The following is a 26,866-nucleotide window of genomic DNA, read 5'->3' on the forward strand; positions in this document are numbered from 1 at the left end:
TCTGTGCTCTTCTAGACAGAGAAGAATCCTATGTAGAAACTCAAATTCATTGGCCTTTGGCCTCAAATCAGTCCTCAAACTATTTGCTTTAGTTCTTGATTTGATATTATTTATGATTGTGTGTCTTTTAACATTAAATGTTACCAGTTATTCTGAACTTACTGTCGATGTTCACTGTTATAGCTTTTGTCTTCTACCTGACCTTTACTAGAGATTTAGATATCAATTCTCAAAAAGCAGTTGTCTTGCTAAGATAATCTTGAAACATTCCCATATCCTTCCCCATGCACATGCCTGCTGTTTTGATTAGGTTATTGATATTTACTTTGTCAGGTGACCTCCTAAGATGTTTGATGTTATCTGGGCTGATAAAGCATTTTTTCTGGGATATATTACAGAGTGTTCTGTTAACATCCTTCAAACTGAAATCAAACTGCCTCTTTTTGGTTTTTTTTCTTCTTCTTCTTCTCATGTGTTAGTTTGAGATGGGTACCAGTGCATGTACACTACTCTGGGCTGGAACATCACAGATTACAAAAACATATTGAAATTTTTATGGTCACCCTTTTGAAATCTGTCTTCATTTGCGCGATCTGTATTCTGAATCTTGTCCTCACTAGTTTGCTTTTGATTTCTTCCCCAACACAAAATCCGTTTTTTTGATCTATTACTACTTAGTGCTTCATTTCCTTTATATTTTGCATGCAGTCTCCTAAATATCTCCTGAAGGTAAGAGACACAGTTACTTTATTGAGAACTGTAATCTTTCAGCAATTACTGTTAGTGTTCAGAAGAGTGTTCTTAAGTCAGTGAGTGTTGGAAATGATCGTATGGAGCAAAGTCCAGGAAGTGTAGCACAGGTGCTGACAACAGCATTATCTGGTTTATACAAATGCCACCTGGTCAGAGCAGATGGTAAACTGCCACAAAGCAAGTGAATGCTAAAATGTTGTTAATGCTCCATGCAAACAGGATGCTGGTTAATTTTCTTTAATTTTGTTGAGCTGTAATACAGCAACACAATCTGCTTGTTATTGGTAACCATAGTTATACTCATTCATAAATTCTGGTTTCATTTTGATAAGAACAGCTGTACTAACAATATAACTAAAATATGCGAGGAACAATATGTTCACTGTCCATGTATACCCTCTAAAAGTAACTTCTGCAATGCTGAAAAAGTGGTATTTTGAAGCTATGGCAGTTGAGCAGAATAAGATTGCTGAGATTCTTGGCATCAAAACAGCAATTTAAAGTAATTAATAGTAAGCATAGCAGTAGAACAGAACAGACCTGTATGTTCTGAAATTACCTACTTTGTTTGCCACTTGTTATCCAACAACATATTTTCCATACATGAGCAAGGTGAGGCAGCTCAATTTACTTCCTGGTCATTACAAATGTGATAACTCTTCTTGTATGTGAGACCTATTGAAGTTCACATTAGTGGCAATAAGAGGAATGCTTTTTAGAAATCAGTTCCTTTGGTATTGCACCTTGACAAATGCTTCATTGCCTGAGTGTTATACTACCATAAATCTAGAGTGCTCTTGCACTATCAAAAAAAATTCAGAATGCTTACAGATGTCTCTGAAATCAGTGTGTGTCCTGCATCTGTTAGAAGCTGGCCCTCCTATCTGTGATAAAGTACTCTGAAATACTCACACCTGAAGGTATGACTGTAACAAAAACTGCACCAAGCTTTCATGAGCAAGGTGGTGTGGGTCTGCAGTGCTTCTGGAACAGTTCTAACACCAGAGTTTTGTCTTCCAGGTTGACACAATGGAGGTTATGCGGCATCCTGAGGAAACAACTAATATGAAGCGGCAAACTATGGCTTCCTATTTTAGGGTACAAAAGTTCGATTGAAAATAAGCATTTGGATGATAGGAACAATAGATATATCTAAAATATTTGTGGGATTGTTAGATCAAAGAGAATAATAAGACAATTTTTTTATTCTGTTATGAGGCCTTTGTAGACTCATAAATTTTCTTTTACTTCTTTTCTCTTTGTTTTCTCATACTTGTATTTTTATAATTTCACTGAGTCTGATCATAACAGAATCTAGAGCCTAGACTATTTCCATCTAAAATGCTACAGGTCTAGAACAGGCCTCATTACCTCATTATAAACAGAACACCGATTTTGTGCAAATATAATAGCTGTTATTACTTAAGACTTGTATTTTTTCACAAGCTTAGGCATACATACCTCTAAAGATTAAGATTTGTCATTTGTGCTAATAAGTAAAAACAGTCCATCTTTTAGAAGTGTTGCTATAAATCATATGAATTGTCATTTTATCAGTAGTAATCTTGTCTGAGGTAATGTATATTCTGTATATGAGTTTAAATCAAACAGGCAAGAAAAGGCATTGAGAATGTTGGAACTGGAAGCTTAGAAGTCAAGCAAGTGCCAGTCCAAGACTGTTGGTTAATGGTTTTTTTTTCTTGTAGTCACTGCAGAATGGAAAAGTTTTGAGCAGTTGGCCCTTCTGCGCTTCTACCGTGCAGAATAGGGAAGTACACATTGCTGTGCTAGCCAGGGTGGGCCAAAGCTTCATGCTGTATAGGAATACCTGTTCTATTTGTCTTGTAAAATAGTGCAAGGAAGGGCATAGAGTAAGCTGATGTATGCTGAGATGTTGCCCCACCGTGGAATATCCAAGAGCACACAGACTTGCACAGAACCCCACAAATGTCAGCTGTGTAGGAACTACAAAAAAAAGAAAAGTGGAATATGGGAGTGAGTGTGAAAGTACACCATTATATGCATGCCACCTGCACCAAGGTGACCACAATAAACTTGGAATTGTACATGATTTTAAGACACGTATGGATATGTGAGATTGGGTATAGTTGTAATGAATACTTATCATACAGCTGGTTAATGAGGTGAGTATGGAGCAGAAGTGTCAGAGTCATTGGAAAAACAGATATATAAGATCTGATCAAACTTTTTTCTTTTTAGGGTGAATTGCAATGGAATAAATTGTTTTCCATGTCCAGGGTGGATAGGAAAAGAAGTAATGGACCTATGTTTCAGTGGGGAGATTTATGGTAGATGTTAAGAACATTATGAATAGTCACGGTAATGTAGCACTTCAGCAGTTTTCTAGGGAAATTGTGCATTTTTTATTCTTAATGATTCTGAAAAATGAGTGTAACAGAGATGTGCCTGAAATGTACAGATACATCTAGTGTTTTCTGTGGGCAGAGCACTGAACTGATGACTTCTTGCAACCCTTTCCCCATGGTTTGCTGTGAATTTCAGTGATTGATTTTTTTTCACAGTAAAGCTTGTTCTTCTGTTGGGGATATTTGACCAATCAAATGTGTCTACAGTAGAATTATAGTTAGAACAATTTTCAATTTTATTTTTTTTTAATATGGGCCTTCAACTACAGAAATGTGGTATAAGGAGCTATGAAGAGAAAAGTGTAATAAGTAAGAAATAAGAATTAGAATAATTTTATTTTTTTACAACTGAAAAGTTTTAATAGGTTCCAAGTTTCAGCCGCAAGCCTAAAAATGAATAAAAAGGCAATGCTGATTAACATTACAGATTAAAATATAATCAGGCATCACATAGAATTTACAAATATATACCTTCTGCCTAAGTAGTTACATTGCAGTTCTCTGTCAAAAGTGTGCATCTTTTTTATTCTTCTCACTAGTATTCCCTCATGGATCTTTTATCTAAAATGGTTGTTGGACAGCCTCACTTTATCCGGTGCATTAAACCTAATGATGATCGAGAAGCACTGATGTTTTCTCACGAGAGAGTTCTGTTGCAGCTACGATACACTGGAATTCTGGAAACTGTCAAAATACGTCAAAAAGGGTATTCTCATCGCATCCTCTTTGAAGAGTTTGTAAAAAGGTAAGACTTCTATAATAGGGCTGTTTTAGAACTCCATTCTGTAAGGTATGTTCTATATTTAAGTACAAAAAGTTCTACAAACATGGTTTGTACGTGTATGATCTGAATCTCTAATGAGAGCAGGGACTATCAGAGGTAAAGACCACAAGAGCTATGGGATCTCTAATGGAGAATAGCCAGTGTAAAAGCAATGGTGAACACCAGTATTCAGTAGCAAACCTGTCCCCATGATTCCCTCAGTAGAGGCAACCAGTAGAAATTATGCATCCTGCTCAGATAATTTTGGGATTTTGGAAGGTCAGTGACCTTCAGCCATCATATGAAGAATGTACCCATGCTTAAGAATGAATTGATATAAAAGCTTTAGATAGCTTTTACACCCTCATAGTCATTTGTCTTGGAGATATCATGACTTATAATCAGATCTCTGTTCACGTGAACCTTTGTCATAGCTGCTATTGCTGGTTTTAATACATATTCTCAATCTCAAAAAGTTATAAAATTAATTCAGGAAATGCTATTGTCTTTACAATTACAGTATGTTTATATGATCATTATAGTTTCCTCTAGATTTAAAATATGGTTTCACGTAGTATTTACTGTTTTCCAGCATGTGGGATTGATAATTCAACAATGATCAGAAGCAATGAACAAGAAGTGAATGGCTAAATGAAGCATTTTCTGATATTTCCTGAACTGGAGGTTGCTCATCCAGACAATATAGAATTAATTAATCTACTGAAAGCAATTAATTCATATGATGCTAGAGGGAAGGAGCTGATTATGACAAAGAAGAGACATAAACAGGCCTTTCTAAAATCCAGAGACGGAGTAGATTTATGTGTGTAAATCAGTAACTTGGGCTTGGAAATCTGCGGTCAGTGCATTGAGAGATCTTGGATGATAAACCAAAGCTTAATCAAATATTTCTGAAAAAATAATAATTTTTTCTTATTTATAATATATTAGTACACCAAATTAATATGTAATAGGAAAACACTACAGATGATATATCACAGGAAGGATAACTGATATGTTTATTTGTCTATCAAGCCGATTTTATTTTCAGACATGATCTCCCCCAACTTTTTTGTGTTGCATGACTAATTTTAGTATGGTCACACCATTCTAAAGCATGTTTAAGAGATTTATTTTTCTGATTATTGGCATATCTTTGCAACATCCTGAAGAGGATGAAGGCAGAATTATTAACCTTAACTTTTATTCAATTTACACGTAAGTGAACTGAGATTAACTCCACAGAGATTAGTGTAAATTGAGACAAAATTAAGCCTCTTCTTATAAACAGATCCTTTTCATTCAGAAGTGTGCTGAATTTGAGTACAACCTAGAAAAGCAGCATTAACTCTAGCTTTCCATTCCTACAAATAAGGAAGGGCAAGTTGTGTTTAACATCTTGTCAATTACTCCTGAAGTTTTTCGTCCGACTGGATGTGATTCTTTCAGGAAAGTCAACTTGAAAAGGGAAGGGGGGGGTACATTTATCAATTTGCACAACAGCACAGAAAACTTCCTGAGTTCAGAATATAAACGGGGGCGGGAGAGGGGATGTTCTTGCTCCTTTGTTCATCTCATGCTTGATTTTTAAATGAATTCTATTCTGTTTTGCTCTTGAAAATAAAAACAAACAATACTTTAAAATGCTATAAATGGAACAAGAAACATTTTTCTTCAGCTTACAGCCATGACTAGTCAAGTGTTTTTAGGAACTAAGTAGTTGAATACATAAAATGTTTGAGAAAACAGGTCAAATGCTAAACAGATTGGCACTTCTTTGTTCATAATCAAAAAGACATTAGGCAAGTATGAAGAAGAGTTTCAAAATGTCAGTAAATGTGAGGATATCAAAGATTTTCTAAGGCAGCAAGTTAATTGGTATTTTGATCCTTTTGAGCAACTGAACAACAAAATGGATGAGCCAGCACTTTTTCTCCCTTGATGTTATTAAACAAATAGGTGTGCTTCTTATCTGCCTGTTCAATAATGCTGTTTTGTAAACTCTTAGCAGGAAATATGAGGACAAAACAATCAAAGGCAGGGAACAGACCCATTCAGGGTTTATCAGGTGGGAGGTAAACAAAAGATAAAGCTCTGTCTAATGTTAGTCTTTACTGTCTTCTGTTTTCATGTAGAACAGATTATTTCAGTATTGCAAACCTGGATGCAGTTTATTGGGTTAAAAAACAGATGGTGAAGAAAGGGCTTAATTGTAACTCATTCACACAATGTTTCTTCAGCCAAATATATAACCATCTGTTTTATGTATATAAATATACATATTCTTTTTACTTAAAGTAGGAAAATGTAATCTGCAGCCCCTGTAAACACTGTATCCCTGTCAAGTCTTAGACACTTTGTCTCTGTTGGCCCCGTCTTGCACCCCATGACATCATGGGTCTGTCTTATGTTTGCTGTGAAGCAACATAGCCCCTTTTTCAGACTGGAATCCCAGGTTTCAGATACACATTATTAACTAGATCAGGCCACCAGGTGTGCCTGGTGTGTGGGGTCTCATGGTGACTGTGCACTGCACATCAGCTAAGGGAGGTGTGCTTTCCCCTGGGGACCTGTGCTGAAGGTCCCGCTGAATGGAACGCTCCTTGCTGAGTGCCCAGGCCCCTGGAGCTTCACATGATGTGATGTACACGTGTGTCCTCACCACATATCCTCCAACTGTATACTCCTTTTATATAATGTGGCATATACTGGACAATGGCTTGGAAGATAAGGGACTTGGTAGGCTAATGGTGCTAGATGCATTTCAAGAATTAAGTGCCTCATAAGCACATAGCAATGTGTTGAGAATTATTGCACAAGTTTCATTTAAGGATTGTCTTTTTTCTTCCCTGCCTTTTTATGTTATGCATTAAAATTTTTGGTACTGCATTATAATGCAGGATACACTTTTCCTATAAGCATTACCTGCTCCACAGTAGTGGGATGATGTTCCTCAGATCATACACTCATAGCACTACTAGTGCTGTTACTGTAACAGTGATCCCAGGGAGGCTGGTTCTGCTTTTTTCAATCTCACAGGGCAAATTTGCATAAAGTCACCATTAGTACACCTAGTATACACAGTCTCTAAACCACCAGTGTTACATTTCTCATGACCATATAAAGCCTCAACGACCTTAATGAGTCACATTTTGCATTGAGTGGAGGTAGGAATAAAAACTGGTCAAACATTGCAAAATCCTGTAAAACATATAACCTCAGTAAGTGCTTTCTTCTAGCGCCAAAAGTTCAGTGGTGATAGACTTGCTTATTATGCAAAATCAGGGAAGAACCAAATTAAATTAGAAGTCAATAGATTTGCTGCAGAGAAGGAATGCTTTCTTTTTAAATGATGCCTTTTTAATGCAAGCTTACTTCTAGCACTGAACCTGCACCATACCAAAGTTTGCAAGTGATTTCTGGAAAGAAAATTTTAACACTCCCCTATATCTTGATTTTACTGTTATCCACGGAAGTGTTTATTTGTTTCAGTGGCTTTAAGATTTCCCCAGATCTGTATAATGTTACTGTACACGTTAAATATGGTAAACTACTGCACCTTCCATGTACACTTTCTGGACTCTTCTCATTCACAGAACACTGGTTGCTGTGCAAAACAGTTGCAGAATGAAGAAGATAGGAAAACTTTAGAAGTGGAAAGTTGGATAACCACTTATGAATAGTATATGCACAATGGACCAAATTATATCTTTCTGAGAGTATTTCTGTGATTCTGTGCTTATCTGATGATTGGCAGCAGGAGTGTTTGGTATCTGTTACTGAATTTCAAGAGTGTCTTAAATGTTTTTTCATTTTTATTTACATTTTTTCATTCATACTCAATATAGAGTCAAATGTAATTATTTGTGTGAATTCAGATTTGAAAGTTTCTGAAAGAGGTGAGATACAACTAATACAGGTTAGAAATTTTTGAAAGTTATTTTATGGCTCTTTTAGTTCTAAATAATTGGATTTTTTAAACTTTCCAGCTCCAGGGCTGAGAAGGAACAAACGTTTTTATAATACTGAGAATCTTCCTACTGTTGCTGGTGGTCTGGCTAGAAAGGGATTTTTCCCTCTTGCACTTCATGCTTTTCACATATTCATTCTCCACCTCAGACTAGTATATTTTAGTACAAAAATTTGTTTTAAAGATAAAAAGAGTTAATCATTACTGGTTTGAGTTAATTATGTAGAACTGATGCAGCCTTTAATCTGGAATGCAGAGGGAGCTTTAGTAAGAGACTCTGGTATAGTAGTTAATGGTGCTGTTTAAATGCTATTTATTGAACAGTTCCACAGTTCACCCTTTGAAGAGTGGTGAGAAATTGAACCATTTGTTTACAATCAGTTTATCTAAAACCACCAACACTGAAATGCTTTGGCCCTAAACAGATAGTTAATGCATAGCATCATTCTGAAGTTTTCCATATCTTAGCACACTTGGATGTTTTTGGCATTTAACCGTAATTCTGCATGTCCTAGCTTTGCAATTGTTGGTCTGAGGATAAAATCCACTTCTAAAAAATGTTGGTACATTCTTAATGACTAGTAAATACAGTTAATCCCATTTTAATGTATGTTTTTTCTGAAATACTTTTCATGTAGGATAGTGTGTAGTGCAGATTAAGAACCAGTAGTTAAGAAATACAGAATTCCAGAGTTTCATCAGGTTTGAGAAATCAGTTCTTCAGAGGGGAAATTACTTTTCTCTTACTTAGTCTTAACTGCTACTGTGATTAGTCAAGTACTTTTAGGAAACATGTAGGTGAGTGTGTGTAACATGTAGGAAATTTTCAAGCAGGATGTATAACCCAGGAAAATAATATATTTTTGCACAAATATGTGTATATTTATGAAATAGAACATGAAGGACCATAAACTTTATTTTTAAAAATAGAAATGAAAGTATTGGTTTAACGTAGAAGAACACTGAAATATTCCTGACTACTGCGTTTTGTGCTGAAATAACAAATGCAAATATGGAAATAAAAAAGTAGAGTCATGAAATTTTCATCTCATCTGAAAGCAAATGTGATTTTTAGCTCTACTTTTCTGAAATTAGGTTTCTGGTTTCTTGGTGATATGTTGCAAGTAGAGGTCACTCTGTGATCTCTGCACAGCAGATTTACATAAGTATGACAGAGATGAAATTAGGCCAATAAATCAAAATGAACAGTTGTAGTTGCATATATCCCAAAGTTTTGGGTGTATTCCTGGATGTTTTCTTTACCATTTCACCACATCCAATATTTGCATGCTTTTACCAGATACATTAAGATGAAACATTTTACCTTCCTCCAAAATTTTCCATAGGGTCCATTGCTGTACAAAATTTTTAAATTAAATAAAACAGTTGGGTGACCTGTGTGGCACATGCTGTGCTGCCATATAGTTCTCCTGAGCACATCAAGTCAAACTACTTGGGCATCTGGAGTTATGTGATTCAGTCGTGAAAACAGGCACCAGATAGAAAACAAAGTGTTTTCTATCTCAAAAACATGGATTTGAGCTTTGGAACACAAATCTAGAACCTTTTATGGTGCAGAATGCATACTCAAAAAGTAGTTCTGAAGGAGAAATAATAAAAAATAAATTGCTGGTCCCTATTTCTAATGAGTGCAGTGATTTCTGCTTTATTTTTGATGACATAATTGAAAAGAAACAGGAAGTATATTAACCAGTTACATGTGTCTTCTGTGCAGTATTTGGATCAATCAAAACATTTGGAAAATCACCATTTAGAGGAAGTTTTTAATAAATATTGGGAGACAATGTTTACATACTATGAACTGTGGAACAGAAACTCTAGTTATTCCCATGGTTTGGAAAGTTCTTGTCATTTTGAATAGCTTGCTTTCTTAGACTGTAGATAAATTTTCTGAAAACATTTGTTAAAACATTAAGTAATAGGAAAAAGTACCATTGTTGGGGGGTTTTTCTGAGTACCAAAAGCATATACATTCTAGATCATGAAAGAGAGCTAATGGAGAGGTTACTACATTTGAAAGAAAGTGAAGTTTGTCACAAACAAGATTGTATAGTCAGGCAGTTAAATTACACAACTCAAAAATACTTTTTACTCAGATTTGTCACAAATAAGAAGTCACCTTTGCAGCAATAAGAATGTCATTGATAAGGTAGGTAAAAAATTTATGAGATCCCCCTTGAATATTTTATTGCATCATTGCTATTTAAAAACTGTTCTATGGTTTTAAAATTCCTAACTACAACATACCTAAAAAGGTGCTTGATCACCAGAAAATTGATATTGTTACTCACTTGAATCTATCCTTCCTTACTTCTTTCCTTTTTTCCTTCCTGCCTATCTGCCTGCCCGCCTGCCTGCCTGCCTCCCTCCCTCCCAAGCTGCTTATGTTACATACATGTGTAAATAACATGGCTATCTGAACTGGCTTTTGAAGAAAACAGCACTTTATTATTAGTGTAAATTCCCCCATGTATCTGTCTACTATCTGTTGAAATTATATGCTGTCACAAATTGTTTGTGTTACATATATTTTAAATCTGAGTTTCATTAGTGCAACTCATAATGGCATTTGTCTTGTGAAAACTGGCATCATTAAGTTTGGTAATAAAACTGGCATCATTAAGTTTGGTAATAAGGTGGAGGAAAAGTACTTTTTTCTTTTAAATACACCATGTTTCTCCATTCTTGCTGAATAGCATGACTCTTGGTATTTTGAAAGATGTGGCTAAAGAATTTGCATCATCACGTTGTTAAGAAAGTCACTGCATTAAAAATAACTCAGTAATACATAATCTCCTATCATTATTCAGAGTCATCAGTGTCTCCAGTTGGTGAATATCTGTGTCTTTGGTCCAGGACTTATTCCAGTGCTTCTGACTTCAGATGTCATTTTGTTCCCCTTTGATCTTTATTGACTATTTTAGTGGTTCTTTTTTCTTTCTTGTGACAACTGGAGCTAATATCTGGAGATTAACTGGAGCTAATATTTGAAAATCATATTCTCCTGATTAAAAAAAAAGGTCTTGTACAATTCCAAGTTTTGTAATTGCTTCTCCATGTTTTCTTCACTAAGGTGGGATATTTTCTTGAATCTATCTTTGAGGTTTGCTGATGAGATTCTTCTCTTCATGTTTTAAAGAACATCTGATGGCTCTTCCCTGTGCTAATAATTAGTAGAATGGTTTTCTCACCCTGCTGGTTCCTCTCAATCACAATGTAAATAGAGTAGCACCTGTAGAAGTATAACTTAATACCAAGACAACACATGGCAGTTAATAAATGAGAGCTGAGGTGGCATTTGCTACCATCTATCAGTGTACTTGTGTTAAAAAAAGCCTTAAATTTGAAAACTAACTGGCACATGTTCTTGCTGTTACTTAATTGTTTGCTAGTGGGGTTACTTAAATGCTATAAAACCATACTTAATGCATAATGGCTTTACAGGGAGGGATTGGTTCTTAAGTCAGTTGAAACATGTTTGCATCCTTTTTTCATTAACTATATGTTGTTTCACGTAATTGTTGGGTGCTATTCTTTGCAAGGGACAAATAAAAGTCAGTGTTGTTTAGTATGGGTCTGCGCCAGGCCTCTAAAACTGATCGTAATCGTTCCAATTAATTGTTTATCGTAATCATGTATATGCTCAAATATCTGTTCATGACAGTTGTGTCATAATTTAAGAGGAGAACTTATTATAAGGGAGAATTTGGCCTGCTAGTTCTAAAGATACAGCTCTGAGCTAGAGAAAAACAGTGAAAGTACGTGTTGATTGTTAATTCAATTTTTTCTTTGCTGCTTGGTTTTGCAGGTATTATTACCTTGCATTCAAGGCACATGAGGCTCCCCTTGGTAGCAGAGAAAACTGTCTTGCCATTTTGGAGAAATCTAAACTAGACAACTGGATTCTTGGGAAGACCAAGGTAGAGGGTGCTAAGATTTTCCCAATAATAGTATCCTTTTAGCAAAACATGTCTACTTTGAAAAGTACTGCATGAGTGAACAAAAGAGCAAGGAATTTGCTCCTTAGCCTCCCAGGTTATGGAGGTGCCCTGAGTTAGTGCTGCCAGAGGAGGGGTGCATCGTGTACCTCCCCAAAGCGCATTCTGCACGTGGCTGCCTTGATAAGGACAGTACGTCTGTCAGTGCCTCCTGTTGTAGTGCCTTCCTGAAGTTCCTCATGCTCTTATTAAAGACATGACTGAAACTTCACACTCTGGCCCATCCTGCAAGCCTGGTTGCTACCTTATCCATTTGTGGAGTTTCAGGTAAGCTCCTTCTGGCTCCATCAAAGGCCTTTGTTCGTGGTTTAAAATGGAGTGAATGACTTCTGTAAAAAGGATATTGCATAGTATTTTGGGTTGTTTTACAGTGCACAAAGGAAAAACAAGGAGAATTTTCCTGGCCAAGACCCAGATAAAATGTATAGAAGCACCCACAGGATTTGTCTCCTAAAGCAGAGTGCTTTTAGACAATATTATGTCCAAAACCAGATTCAACCCAGGATTTCTCATCCCTGGCTCTATTTCAAAATTGTTGATATCTGAAAATATCCCCCTGACCAATTTACTTTGTAAGGGGGGTAAATATGGGGTTTATTTTGCAATGGAGTGATTACAATCAATGGAATAATGAAATTACACAAGCACACCAAGAGCAAATAATTGGTTCACAAGATTGCTATGATATTTGTAGTCAGTATTTTGCTAGTTTTTTCAACAATGATGCCCTAGAATAAGCTGCTATTGGACTAATGAAAAGACAGAATACAAGAGGTTACGTTACTGTCTGCTTGTAATACTGATTTTTTTGTTTTGTTGTTGTTCCATTCCAGGTTTTTTTAAAGTATTACCATATAGAGCAGTTAAATTTGTTCCTTCGAGAAGTTATAGGGAGAGTGGTGGTCATGCAAGCCTATGTCAAGGGATGGCTCGGAGCAAGGAGGTACAAGAAAGTCAAAGATAAAAGAGAAAACAGTGCTCTTACTATACAGTCAGGTAAATGTACAGATTCCCTATTTCACTGAGTGTCTTTGCATTTTAATCAGTTAAATTGCATGTATATTGTTTATTCATCCATTATAGTTTATTATGAAATGAAAATGACCAGAGATGCTTTCTCTCCAGCTAACTGATGCAAATATTATTGATTTACTTCTAAAGTGTCATCTTAGTGTTTGGTAATGTCTTTATTTAAATATGTTAGTATTGTGGATGGGATGCCTGTGCACAAAATGAAAATATTGTTAGCTATGTCTGTCCTAGCATGCAGCACATAATCGAAATGCAGTAGCGCATGCCCCTGCCCGTATACCAGAATTCAAGACATACATCGTAAGATGGAGCGCAGAGGCTGATTACCAGCACTTTAGCAGGCTTCCTTGTAGTGAATTTGGGGAACTGTGTGAGCAGGGATGATCATACACCTTTGTATTTTGGTTAGGACATCAGTGAGCACATGGTGACAATTAAAATTTGGAAGAGTAAAGTGGTGTTTGAAGTTGTGTGGATGTGAATATTGCAGTCCTGAACCCAGAGTTCAACATGTGGGTGGGTGGGGAAGAGGTACTGGGGGTAGGGGCTGGAGTAGTTATGGCAGGAGGAATGAAAGTTACAGCACATCTCTGACTTTGTAGCACTTCCTTAAATAAATGTAATTTCCAGCACATGGTTTTGTATTTTTAGCCTGGAGAGGATATGAAGCTCGCAGGAAGTACAGGGAAATAAGGAACAGAAGAACTGATGCTGCTATACATATTCAAGCAGGTAATTAAAACAGTATTTCAATTGCCAACACCTATTTTTCTGTAGGTGATTTTGTGTGTCAGTTTATAGCCAAAAAAATAAATACAGTCCAAACAAAAACTATCAAAAATGTTACTTCTCATCATTTGTTCTTCTGTGTCAAATGACATCTGTGACAGGTATCAGGCACTTTGGCCTTTTTGAAGTGCTTCTCTGGAAGCAAAACATACTAATTAAAAGCTGTTGAGTTAATTCTCTAAGATTCTTCTGAGCACAGTCAGTGTGATCCCACTACATGTAGAGCTGGTATGAAACACTGTATTGATTTGTCTAAAAGTGTGGATGGGAGGCACTGGACATGGATTTCTCTGTCTTTGTATGGAGCCCTGATCTTGGCAGATTGCCAGGTTTTTGTTTTGACTGCTTCCTGGGTTTGCCAGCTTTGACCAATCTTTTGACATTCTGCCAGACTCCTATGCAGCCATATCAATATGAATTTGAATAAACTTTAAAGAGATTACTGGAGAAACAGGCCCATAGGGCTGTGTAGGTCTCTAGTAGACAGCAGAGTACCATATGGCACAGAAATCTAAGAACCAATGCTGTGAACTCAATGGTGTTTTCAGATGCTGCCAGTATGAAGCAGCCTCCATATGATGCAGTGTAATACACTTTCCCTATGCAACTCCAGGTTGAAAGACTGTAACTGATAAAAAATTAGTTGTAGCAAATTCCTTAAGCTTTGTCACCTGTTTTTTGTGTATCTTATAGTCTGAAGGCAGTATGAAAAAGATGTGTTCTAATATTCTTTTTTTTTGTTCTCAAACCATTCCCGGTAAATTCATTTGGTTTTTTGTTGTCTAAGTTTGCTACTCTGAAATGAGACATTGCTGTGACTTTCAGCAGAAAGCAGAACACCAATCTAGTTACAGAAAGGAACAGAATATCATTAGGATCAAATAATAATTTGCAGCTTTGCATGAATACTGTTACGTTGAATCACAAAGCTCTAGGATTAAATTCAGAATATTCTATTAAATGGCAAACCATTAAGGAGAAATTTTTTCTCCCATTACAACAAACACTGAAGGACTGCACAAGTACTCTCTCCCATTCTTCCTCTCCTTTGTGTTGTCATTTAAAGTTATTTTTGTGATAGCACAGAAAGTAGATCTTAAAGAACCCCCTGCCACTATTTTTCAGAGTATTTGCTAGATTTACAAGTGTATATGTACCTGGACTTCGATTACCTAACTTACAACAGCCTTTTGTTGAAAGAAGGAAAGTGAAACTGTTAACCCATCACTGTCCTCCTATGATCAGCTCCTTAAAGTGACAGTTATCTCAGGTGCAATAGGAAGCTGGTGTGCAGCAGTATCACTTGGAGACTGCAGGGGACATTCTGCCTTACAGTTTTATCTAGACAGTTTACTAGCTCTGTAGAGAAAGTGATCTATTCTGCTCTTAGCACACATGGGAGAGATTCTGAGCTGTACTGCTTCCTGCCATCTCTTAGATGCTGTGTTAAACATGGCAGAGCAGAGACAGTGGGAGTGAATCTGGACGTTGTTGAGCTCTCTGGACCTAATGCTGGAGTAATGTTGTTAGCATTCTTCCCACTAACACACACACTATCTTCCTTTGTAACCTGGCACTTAACTATTTCAGTGATCAGTCTGGGTGAATAAGCATTAGGACTGTAGGGTTAAGAGTGACACGGTGCACCTTTGTATTAATTAGGCTGGCTGCTCCTCCTGTCTTTGGCTCTCTAGTAGAAGGGGTATAATAATAATGATAACCCTCAACACATTTATGTCTGCCTTTGGAAGCCTACACCCAGGACTTCTTATTCGAAAATATTTCTTGTGCACATTTTCTCTTCTTAGTGTGCTGATTTTTCCGTGTTTCAAATCAAAACTTATACTTGCTAATCATGGCCAATTTCCAGGTTTTAAAACATGTGGACAGTCCTTGTGTTGTTTACTTTACATTACACTGTCTACGTGCCTAGTGACACAGAGACAAAAGCATCCCTGAATCTCTTCCTTTCCTCCACATCTTCTAACGTGAGTGTAGTTCAAGGCAGCTTTCTATTAAAATGGAGTATGATCACCTTTGTATTTTTTTTAAATGAGCCATTTCAGGCAGTGAGATGAATTGTTTGCATTTGTCATCCAGACATTAGCAAAACCATATAATTAAACTATATGTACTTCCCTCTCCTTTCCCTCCCCCCTGCCCCTCTCAAGCAGGCCTTGGAATTTAGGAAGCATTTGGCTTACATGTTTCTACAGAACAGCGCATATTGAAATTTGTTTTCCTTTCATCTCTTTCCCAATAAAAGCAGCCGCTCAGCTTATCCCTTTAGCTTCCTCAGAACTTCCTTTCAGAATTCCCGATCTATTACAGCACATTCACATACCAGAAACAAGATGCCTTTTCATGCTGTCAACCTTTTTCATCTGAAATGTAAATTAATTCTTGCTGGTACGCTTTGACAGAGATCAAAGTAGGGGTATTAACCTTATTGGGCCTTCTCCTCATCAGAATCAGTTCCAAAGACTGCAAGGGTAGTGTTAGGAGGCCAGTCTTCACTGTTATCTATGGCCCTCCTCCAGGCAGTCCTCTGTCTACAAGTCAGCATTTCAAAGGCGCTGATTTCTTTTGTAAATGACCTTATCATTACCTTAAACTGTGTGAAAAATGATTTGCCTGAATAATTCTTGCAGGATTATCCTGCTCATTTTAATTGTGGGGGGACTTCATTCAGGTTCCAGGATATTGTTTAAGTGGTTTTGACAGCAAGTGATCATAGCCTGATATAAAGGAGGAACAGAGCTCCTGATTGGAAACCTCTTGACTTGTTCAGATTGTTCATTTCTTGCAAGTCAGTCTTTGAGGTAGGCTGCATTTGCATTTTAAAAATAAACAGATGCCTTTCAAATACATGAGCTGGTGGTCTGGAGATCTCTGTGGGCCCAGCAGTTCACTATCCATTGAAGAAATGTTGGAAGAAAAAACAAACTTAGAAAAAAAACAACCTGCACAATATACATGAGGATACAATTCCTGAGTGTATTATATTACAGGAAAAAAAGTCATTATTTTAGATGGGGGAAAACACCCTCACTAGGAAACAAAGTATTTGTGAATTTAAATTAAGTGGGGAAAAAAAAGCTACCCTACTTCAGCATATCTACATCTCAGTTCTCAGAATACACAGAGTACACAAGGTCTTTCCTCCTACTTCCAGTCACACTTTCTCAAACTGTGAAGGCTAGAAAATGCTAAGTTTTAACTCGGAGGGGAATTGTAAAGAATGATTTTGTGCAAATTGTTTGAGTTGACAGTACTTTGCACTTCCAAGTATTTCTTTGTAATTAGGATTTATATTGTTTTGATTTACATCTACATAAAAGGAAAAATATATTGTCAAAGATTTTTTTTTTTATTATTTTGCCAGATTCACAGCTGGTTTAAATCAGTGCATATCCACTGAATCATCTGACTGAAATGTTGCTTCACTGATTTACCTCATATGCAAGTCTCATTTAATGTTTTTTTGTTTTAGAATAATGCATTAATTAAAATTTAAAATGACAGATAATACAATTATGAAAATATATTTTCTATTTATGATAGCACGTATTTCCATGCAGTGTGACTTGTCCCGAAAGACTTATGGGAGGATTTTAATCTGGTTATTTCATTTGTGAACCGACATTGCCAAACTGCCAAATGAGTGGTGCATGCAATTCACTTAGATCTGAGGTGACATCACTGAATTCATTTTAATTAGACCCACTTTAGCCATCTGGAATATACTGTGCAGCTCTGGTCAGGGCTGAGTTTAACTATGCTTCCAGAGGTGAAAGGCAAATGACTAATCCATTGAGCCACCATCTCCTCCTCCAACACGTGCTCACACACTCACCATATGTCATATTGCATTAGAAAGTTCTTTATCAAGAACTCAAGAATTGGGCTCTTTTTCTTAAATAAAAAGTAGGGGATGTTCAGAAGGAACACTTTGTAAGTGGCTTTCTTTCTGCAACTTCTGCCCGTGCAGCGTTGTTTACTGTTTACATATCTAACATGTGCTTCTGACAAAATTTACTCCATTATAAGAAAAAAAGGAGGGACAGAGAACAGCTGTAATTTACTATTTTACAGTTATAATAAATGTAAGTTTTTAGTAAAAGTGTTACCTTTGGGATTTTCAGCAGCAAAGATATAATGTTTGCTTCAGTAGAAGACAAGGAAGTATTTCTTGAAAATATCTTTATCCCTATATTTACCCATCTATTTGTATCACTGTGTACATGTGTGTGTACACGTTCTCAGCTAATACCGTTGTCTAGATCTAAGAAGTACGTGAGTAAAACGTTCCAAAAACTTCTAAGCACCTTATTTCTAAAAATATTTTTAAAAAATTCCTGAAAATAACAATGCCTAAGTAGCAGATCCAGTTTTATATTTTTTATGTAATTAGTTTGATTCCATTTAACTACATTTTTTAGTGTAAAAAACATTGAAGATATATATGTGTTTCTCCTAATGGCAGCTGAATTGTATTACCTTGATTTCACAGTCAGGGTAAACCAGATTAATTTTGTACAGGCTGCACAGCTTTGGTTAACTTTACTCTTCCATCTCACTGTGTTCTGTACTAGCTTAGGCCATCCAGTAATTCTTCATGTTTAGTATCTGTCTCTAGTAACCATTAAAGGCCTGATGCTCATGTGCAGGAACCATTTTAGGAAAAGTAGAAGGCCTTGTAGTTTTAAAGTAAGAGGTTCTATATTCTATCCCCTTCTCTGAGCTAAGCTCTGTCAACGCGCAAATGTTTTAGGTTTTATCTGCTATTTTTTAAGGAGAAAAAATGGAGACTATTCTTACTGGATTTCATGCAAAAATCAAGGTGGGACAATGTACAGTGTACAGTGTACAGTGTACATTGTCCAACAGTATCTCATAAAACCTCTTCCTTGCTGATATTGACAGAGTTTCACATTACTCTTCACTTTTTTTTATTTGACCAAGTCTCAAGATCAGAGACTGTGATGCATGGTAGTTAAAAGCTTTATGTCCAAGTGTTGATGTGCATCAGTGACACCAGTCCTGATGGCAGCCTTGGTGAGTCTTTGTAGTAGTCACTGCTTATCAGTGATAGTTACTGCTTGTACATGAGAACTCATGACTTCTTTTCTCATAGTGCTTCTGCTGGAGAACTTAATACAAGAGTTGGTTTTTCTTCTGCAGTTAAGCAGGCATCACACTGTGTCTGTCCAGAGTGAGAGGTGCAAGAGAAGATGTATTCATGGGACCCAGCAAAAGATGTGACTCTCCATCCCTTTTACTATTCATTAGAATTGATTTGGCATGGAGTGAATAATCAGATTCATGAACTCTAATTCTCTCAGATGCTGTTAGTTAAGCTGCTGAATGCTCTTTTAACTAGACAAATTAAGAAAGTGATAGGCTGTTCCTAGCAAATCGACTTCTGATTCCAAACTACCATGATGCCTTCTCTTCAGCAATCATGAGTTCTCCTTCTGAGTTGTTGCTATTTGCTATTTTAGGTGATATTATAGAATAAAAATGTGTCTGTGTACAAAAAGTCTGCTTAACATGGTTTTTTTAATGTCAGAGTGAATCCTTCTACTGTTTTAAAGTACTACTTCATCTCCTTTCTTTATACTTCTCTCATAGACCTGTAATTGTTTAGCTTTGATCTTTTTACATTGTGCTTCACAATTTACTCTGTAACTATATATTTCCTGTGAGAATTATGAGGAAAATGCCTCTGATTCTCTTATGTGGAATTGTGCAATATTGGGTGTAATGTATATGCCTTGGTACTTAGACCTTAAAATTAAAGTTTATAACTGCAAGACGCCAAATTTCAGACTCCCTGATGTAAATATATCCTTGGTTCGTGAGGTGCTGGAGCTGACAGAAAAGTCTGTGTGAGAAATGATCACTAGAAGAAGTAAAAATTCATTTCCTAACTTGTGGCACATAAAGCATCAAAAACTGAGTTACTAATAGAAGTTTTACAATTGTTCAGTTCCTGTCTTGCTTTTCAGATCCTGTCATTTTTAGCTATCTAAAGATCAGGGTTACAGCTACTGTTGCTGGAAAGTTTGGAATATAGACTGAATAAGGTGAAAATGAGGTGACAGCTGGTAATCATTCTTCAATGATGCAGTGATTGTTCATGGAGCAGTAGCAACATGAGTCTGCTAATTTCACACTCTTTGAGCCAAGTGCTTAGTGTCAAAACCAGCACCAGTCAGTAATGCAAATTGCTGTGATGGAGCAGCTTCCCAGCCTCTCAGACTCCCCCAGTAGAATTCTCTGCATATGCATTTCTTTTGAAACATTATAGATCCAGTTAATAAATGTTGAAAAGATGCAGTCCTGCTAATGCTTGATGAAGCTTTTGAGGGAGTGAAAGAAGTTTGTTTATCTGTACTTTGACTGTCCCAGGAGTCAAAAGTAGGAAAAATACAACCGTTTACCTGTCAGATTCAAGGTATTTTGGAAGAATGTTAGAATACAGCCTGTGGAGGGGTTATGTTGAAGAGTAGTTGATTTTGAAAATACATATGAAAACAGAAGACAGGGCAAAAACTATGTTTAATAAATCAGATATAGCAGGTTTTATGTAGTGAATGAGGGAAAGACCAAAGTGTTTGTACTAACATAGATAAGAGTCTCTGGAAAAAAAGGAAAAATAATTTTTAAAAATAAAATCAGAGCAGGTATCAAGGTTGATTTTATAGACACACACATATGAAGAACTGCTAAAAGTTGAGAAACTACTAAGGATAAAACTGAAGTTTATCTCATTAGTTCATTTGTTTCAGTTTTTCTTTATAGTAGTCCATCGACTGAATGACACTCAGCATGTTTCAGCTGCAGAGAGGTGGCTGCTGGCCAGCTGTCTCTGCTGCTGCAATCAGGGTAGGCTCCTTGTCTGGTCAGTAGGGGATAGTTAAGGATTGGAAGCCTGATCACTTGGGACAAGTGAAAGCTTGCCTCATCTCTGCCAGACAAGCAGACTTTTCCAGTCTGATTATTAAGGGCAAAAAGTTCCTCAACCTCATGATACCTGAGCTCTGTATTTGGTTCAGCACCTCAGCAGGCCCAACTTCTGTCATGCTTTCTGTAAAGTGAATGGTTATTTATTGTCATAACTCTCATTAAAAGGCATTTTTTGTTACTTCCTATTCCCGAAACCTCAGTGTTTTCATTAAATCAGAAGTGTGGGATACAGGGAAAACTTGTTAATCTTCTGATCAATTTCTCTGTTCCTCAGTTTATTCCGTATTTATCTTACCTTCTGATTTCTTTTTGTAATCTATAATATTATCATGACCCTGATCCTACATGAGGTTTCCCTAGACCTTATTTCTGTGCCTGTCCTATATTCTACTGTAATATGTAACCCTGGACCCCAGTGGGAGGGCTGCTCTTCTCCTTTGAGTAATTAGTCTTCAAACTGACTCTGGTTTTGCATGCCTTTAGTGGGCTTAAAAGCTTTTCCTGGACAGGAAACTTTTTTTTTTTCCTAAAAATCATATTCCCTGATCTTAGTTCCAACGTTCTTTTACATTTTGTCGCACTGTTTAAGCTGCAATCCTCCCGGACTAACAGACAGCTCCTTTCTCTCACAACCGCTCAGCCTTCTTATTCAGCAGCTGCTTGTTGTATACTGAAACAATGGCACTGTTTACTGTCTTCATTATTCAGTCCTTTCTCTCTTTAGGTATTTCTACTTAAAATAATGCTTGAAATAAAGCCTAAAAAATAAAATTAAAAATATGTGAGTTTGAGTGTATATTGCAGCACTTTTTAGTCCTTTGTCTTAAGTGCAATATGTATTGCTATGTGTGGTTTGTGCTGGAGCTTTATTACTAACTGCTCACAGGTGTCAAAAATTCAAGCAAGTTCCTGTCAGATAAAACTATGGAAATAATTTTGTTATTTAGGTAGCCAAATCCAGAGATAGTCCATGGAAATAAAGGATGTAGATGTCTTCAAATATTATGCATTGGAATTTTCTTTGCCATTTCATTCCACTGCATGCTTCCTACTTCATTTAATATTTTTAGTGATCATTTTGTTCTGCTCCTTTTTTTTAGGAATGGTATAAATTCCAATCTTTATAAATTTTTTCCTGCTTATTTATATGAGATGTATTTTAAATGTTTTGTTGTGGTTGCAGTTAATTGAAAGAATAGGAGAAGACATAAATAATTTTTCTAGTTTTAATTGAATACATGTGTCCCTGGCTTGTCACCCCCTTACCCGACAATAAAAAAAGATAAAGCTTCCAATTCTGTAAAAGTCTAACTAGCTTAAATCAGGTAATTTGTGATTTTATACTATGTATTTTAATAAATTCTAAGTTGGGTTCCTATTTAAATTAGATAAATTCTCATTTTGAGGCCTGTTTGGCCTTGCCTGGACTGTGCCAAGTGGTCACTATAATAGTGAGAGTGTAAGGCCCTGTAGAATTTCCAGCTGTTGGTAACATTGCAAACATTGGAACCACTCATGTTCTTATCCACTAATTCGTTAAAAGTTGGGGACATTCAGGTCTACACTGCAGGGACAGGTGCCAGTCATTTCAGGCTGTGCAGAATTTTTCTGATTCATAACTATGTTTTTTAGCTTTCAGGGGATATATTGTTCGTAAAAACTACACAAGATTGAAAACCAGCACTGAGCGTGTAGCAGATCCTCAGCTTACAAGCAGCTGCTCTACTTCTGATTTTGGCTGTGAAGAAGACTGGTGAGTTGAATCCTTTGCTGTCTACTGTCTAACAAAAGCAGTTTTCCAGACAATGAGATCTGAAAGGAGCAGCTATGTCATCATGATTTAGCCAGCTCTTAGAGAATCTGATATATTCTGAAGATGGGCACCTGTAGGTTAGCAGGTTCCCCCCCTCAGCTTGGTCATCTCTGTATTCTCCCAGTAGGTGGAAAGGTACTGTTTGCCCTGGGTTGCTGTCCTGTTTCTCTGCACTTTTTGTAAGTACCCAGAATACTGTAGATTGGGGACAAAATTGCAAGTGCTCAGCATTGCAGAATTGACTGCAGTACATCTTATTAAATGTCCAAGAGTAGAAAATTGCCCTTCTGTGCCTGCAAAGCACCATGCAGACCAGCAATGAGACAGGGAAAAGAGCTATCAAAACCAGATGGACAAGTCACTCCTCTTTGTAGAGAAAAGCAATGGATTTTTAGCAATGCATTCACTCCAGACAAACCTCCCCCTGAAACTTCCTTGGATATGAGGCAAAAGGGATCTGTTATGTCTGACTGACCAACAGTTTTTTAGGACAGGTGGCTGTATTTTCTGGACTAATACCTTTCATTAGCAAGTTTCAGTGGCTAAGAGTTATGAGATTTCTCCTGCTGATACCATTTTGGAGAAATTAACTGTTACTTCTTTCTCTATGTATGCTCATAACATTGAGTTATGTTAACTTCCATGCTAACTTTGCTGCATGCTCTAGAGCGTTATTAGAGGATTTTGTTCAGGTGTAACCACCTGCGTTCTTGTAGGTTAATAGTGCTCCATAATCTCTCCCTTACAGTGTTCTGTTTTCACTAAGAAAAAGGTTCAGGCCACTGGACAAGGACTAAATAAATAAATGGTTTTGGTAACGATTTTCAGGGTAAAGAACAAGCCTACTACAATTTACCATCGTAGCTCTGTTGTTGAGTTGCTTGACTGCTCACTGGGGAACGAGTTTCTTAATTTATGATTACCTTCGTGCACATGCAGCTCCATCTGTCTCCTAAATCCTTAAGGGGTGTGTATCTTATGATCTCTTTAGAACTATTGATGATTGTGTGGTCACTTGTTCTCCAGTCTGCACTGATGGTTGAAGGAAGGAGCTAATAACTTCTCTACTGTCAGTTTTCTTTGGCTTCCAGAATTATAATTATTTGCAATGTAAATAAACATTTTCGTCTGGACTTGTTTGGAGGCACACAGTCTCTCTAAACATTTTTCTTCATTTATTTCATGTTAGTTAGTCAGGAATGGTTTTCTTCCGTTTTTGCATCAAACTGTCTCTGGAATTCCTTGTTATTTCCCAAACATATTTTTCTGGATAAGGTACAACTTGCTTAATTGTACATCTTTTGATGTACCCTTCTGCAAAAAGTCAAATAGGCAGCAGAGAAGGGAGGAGTGTGATGAGGTCTCCTCTCACTAGGAGAGCGCAGACATCAACCTCACTTGATGTCTGCCTCCATTTTACGATTGATCATCACATGAAATCAAAGATGCTGCATTTTGCAATGGCATAACTAAAATTCCAAGTTAGTATTAGGGATCTTTCGAGCTTATTAGGAATAATTTCTGAAGAAGGGAGAAGTAATTTTCTAGAACATCATGTGATTTTGAACTTGTTAGATTGACAGATCTCTAGTGAATATATTTTTCATAAATGTTCTTAGCAGGATAATCTACAGTTCAGTGCCTAATGACCTTAATCTACGCTACCTTGTTCATGTTCTTGTTCAGACAGATCTGTCATTCTCAAATATCTTTAAATCCCTCTGGAATCTTGTCAAAGTATCTGCAACCTGTGTGTTCCACCACCATCATCTTTTCCATTTCCCTCCCAAATGAAAATTCTGTTAAATAATACTGATCTGATACTTACCCTGGAAAATACTTCCTATATTGTTCATTTTTTCCTCTAGCTCACTGACTGCTAAATATCACAGTATGTTAGCTATGCATACATGATCAGTGCCTTTGCAGTGTGTGGTATAGCAGAAAGCATTGTTTCCACATAGTGACTTTGTTACACATCAGTTATGTCTGTAACTGTAACTGTATGTCAGTGAGTATCCCTTGCTCCTTGGTTTCCTTTTGGAGCTCTGTATGTTAAGGGCTTATTTTAGAAGATACCTGACATCAAGAGCAGTTCACACCCTTGAGCTGAGTTCACTGATTTTATTCCTACATCTTTCTCTTTTTAGCTATTTGGTCAGCATAGGTTCTCAGAAATCATTCTTGTTAGAAAATTCACATGAGCCTTAGGTAATCAAGATTGTATAATAGACCCTGAACAAAACTACACAGGCACACCAACTTAGGTGTTTGGAAAGTTATAGACAAAGAATAATTATCAGCAGTTCTCTGTTCTGCAGGAAGTATGCATCTGAAAGTCAAGTTCCAGAAATGGATCTATTTCTACTCATTAATGGCTTGACTGATGAAGCAGAACCTGATTACTAAACTTGTATCAGTACTAAGTGAGTGATGGTACAGGGTTTAAGAGGGTAGGATTTGAATTAGAAACACAGTTACATGAATAGTAATGAACCACAAAATGAATGTCAGTCAATAATGGCACCATTCTCCAAAGTTTACATTGGGTACTAGCAGTGAGGATACACACTACCTCATGTGTGCATCGTAACATTTCTCATCTCTGTCAAGACCTCAGTTAGGATAGTGTATCAGAAACTGCACTTCAAGAAAACGAGAAAGTTGCTTGGCAACCAAAATGTTTATAGAAACCATAGTAAGGTAAGATCTAAAAGGGAGATGGAAAACTAGAGGTCATGTGGTATCATTTCTCCAATCATGAAAGGCTGATGTGAAGAGAAAAGGAACAAACTGTTCTCTATTGAGAATCAGGTAATTGAGAAATAATGGACTTGCATTGCAGCACAAGAATGTTAGGTTAGATGTCAAGAAAAGCTTACTAATGGTAAACTGAGTGAAATGCTCTGTAGATTACCTTGAGAAGTTTTGACATCTCCTTCACTGTAGGTTTTAAAAAGCTTAAACAAACTTATGACCAAAAAAAAAAAGAGTAGGTGATTTTTCTTTTAGAATGGGGGTGGCTTAAATGGTTTGCCAAGGTTCTTTTTATTATTTGTAAATACAGTCACTTCTTGAACTGTGACATCTCTGTGCCAGTGGGTTTGGCATTGCAAGCCAGCCACTTTTATAGCATCGTAGTGTCACCAGCTGTTGCTGCATCAGTGTGGGGAGTAAGTATAAAAATAGTTCTAGAGGAATTTTCCACGGGTCAGCTTTACTTGCATCAGCATTATTACTGTGCCTGGAAAACGAACAATGTGCATTTCTGAATGGTTTGCTACACCTGGCCCATTGAAATAGCATGCAATGTGGATTTACCTACATGGGCACTGGTGGATTAGCACATAAACATAATATGCTGTATATCACAGACAGCAGAGATTAAACATGATTTCAGTCACAGCAGCACAGATCCATTCAGAAACTGGTTTAATGTGAATTCACCTGTTCCATATAAAAACTCTTCTCTCTTTTGCTATGCTTTCTTTAACTTGATCTGCAGCTTGCCTCTCACTAAAGTGGGATTCAGTCTGTCAGTCAATAACAAAACCTTCCTTGGCTTGTTTTGTTTAAAAGAAAAAGAAAAAAAATCACTGTGTTGGTGTGCTTCTATTCTTCATGGAGGGCTGATTGAAAGGGTCATATCTCCACATTTTAAAACTTTTTTTTTTTTTCAGAATCTTCAGAAGAATGCCATCAGGTTCTGTTGATTTATTTCTTACACCTTTCCAGATTGTTCCATATTTCCTCCTTGGAGAATTTCAGTTTCTGTCAAGACCACACTATGATTTCTTGTATAAGTCATCTTTTGAATATGAATTTTCATTTCATTCCACAATAAAAGCTAACATAAAGACATTCTGGTTTCCTTTAATTGCTTCACCTTCCTATTTTTAATCATAGCAAACATTAAGGTTATTGCTTGTGATGGAAATAGGAAGGCTGAAATCCCTGTGGCATACAGTGGAACACAGTGGGCCTGATTCTGATGTCATATGAGCTTCTAATTATTTTACAATTCATAAGTTCAAATAATTACTCAAGATTTTTAAAGGTGTAAATGTAAATATGGGCACAATTTTCCAGTGTCATCTGGGTTTTTTTCCTCCTTCCCATGCCTTTGGAATTTTTAATCTACCCATCCTGGAAGGATTAAATTGGTTCTATTCTATAATATATTACTTCTGCAAAATGAGCTGTATTATTTCCAGTAGAATATCTAGGAGTTTTTCTAACATTTTTTAAAGCATTTAAATAATGAAAGTCCAAATTCCCTTACTTACACTCATAATGGCCAGAATAATTCCAAAACTAGATGTATTTTCTCCAGCATAAATTAATCTCTGCTACTAGTTTTATGCTGCA

The 26,866-nt window shown here is 36.6% G+C and overlaps 1 protein-coding gene across 1 annotated transcript in view; it reads left to right on the forward strand.

Annotated features, from left to right (window-relative positions):
• MYO3B (myosin IIIB) overlaps window positions 1–26,866 on the forward strand; it is a 198,163-nt gene that overhangs the window by 120,105 nt on the left and 51,192 nt on the right. The window contains exons 28-33 of the mRNA XM_051787359.1: window positions 1,774–1,851; window positions 3,680–3,885; window positions 11,703–11,814; window positions 12,726–12,888; window positions 13,576–13,656; window positions 22,318–22,438. Of these exons, the coding sequence (XP_051643319.1) occupies window positions 1,774–1,851; window positions 3,680–3,885; window positions 11,703–11,814; window positions 12,726–12,888; window positions 13,576–13,656; window positions 22,318–22,438 (761 nt within the window). The remainder of the gene's footprint in view (window positions 1–1,773; window positions 1,852–3,679; window positions 3,886–11,702; window positions 11,815–12,725; window positions 12,889–13,575; window positions 13,657–22,317; window positions 22,439–26,866) is intronic.

The sequence above is a fragment of the Manacus candei genome, unplaced genomic scaffold (genome assembly GCF_025592945.1).
Source record: "Manacus candei isolate 608988 ecotype Guabito, Panama unplaced genomic scaffold, ASM2559294v1 h1tg000023l, whole genome shotgun sequence".
Classification (NCBI taxonomy): Eukaryota; Metazoa; Chordata; class Aves; order Passeriformes; family Pipridae; genus Manacus; species Manacus candei.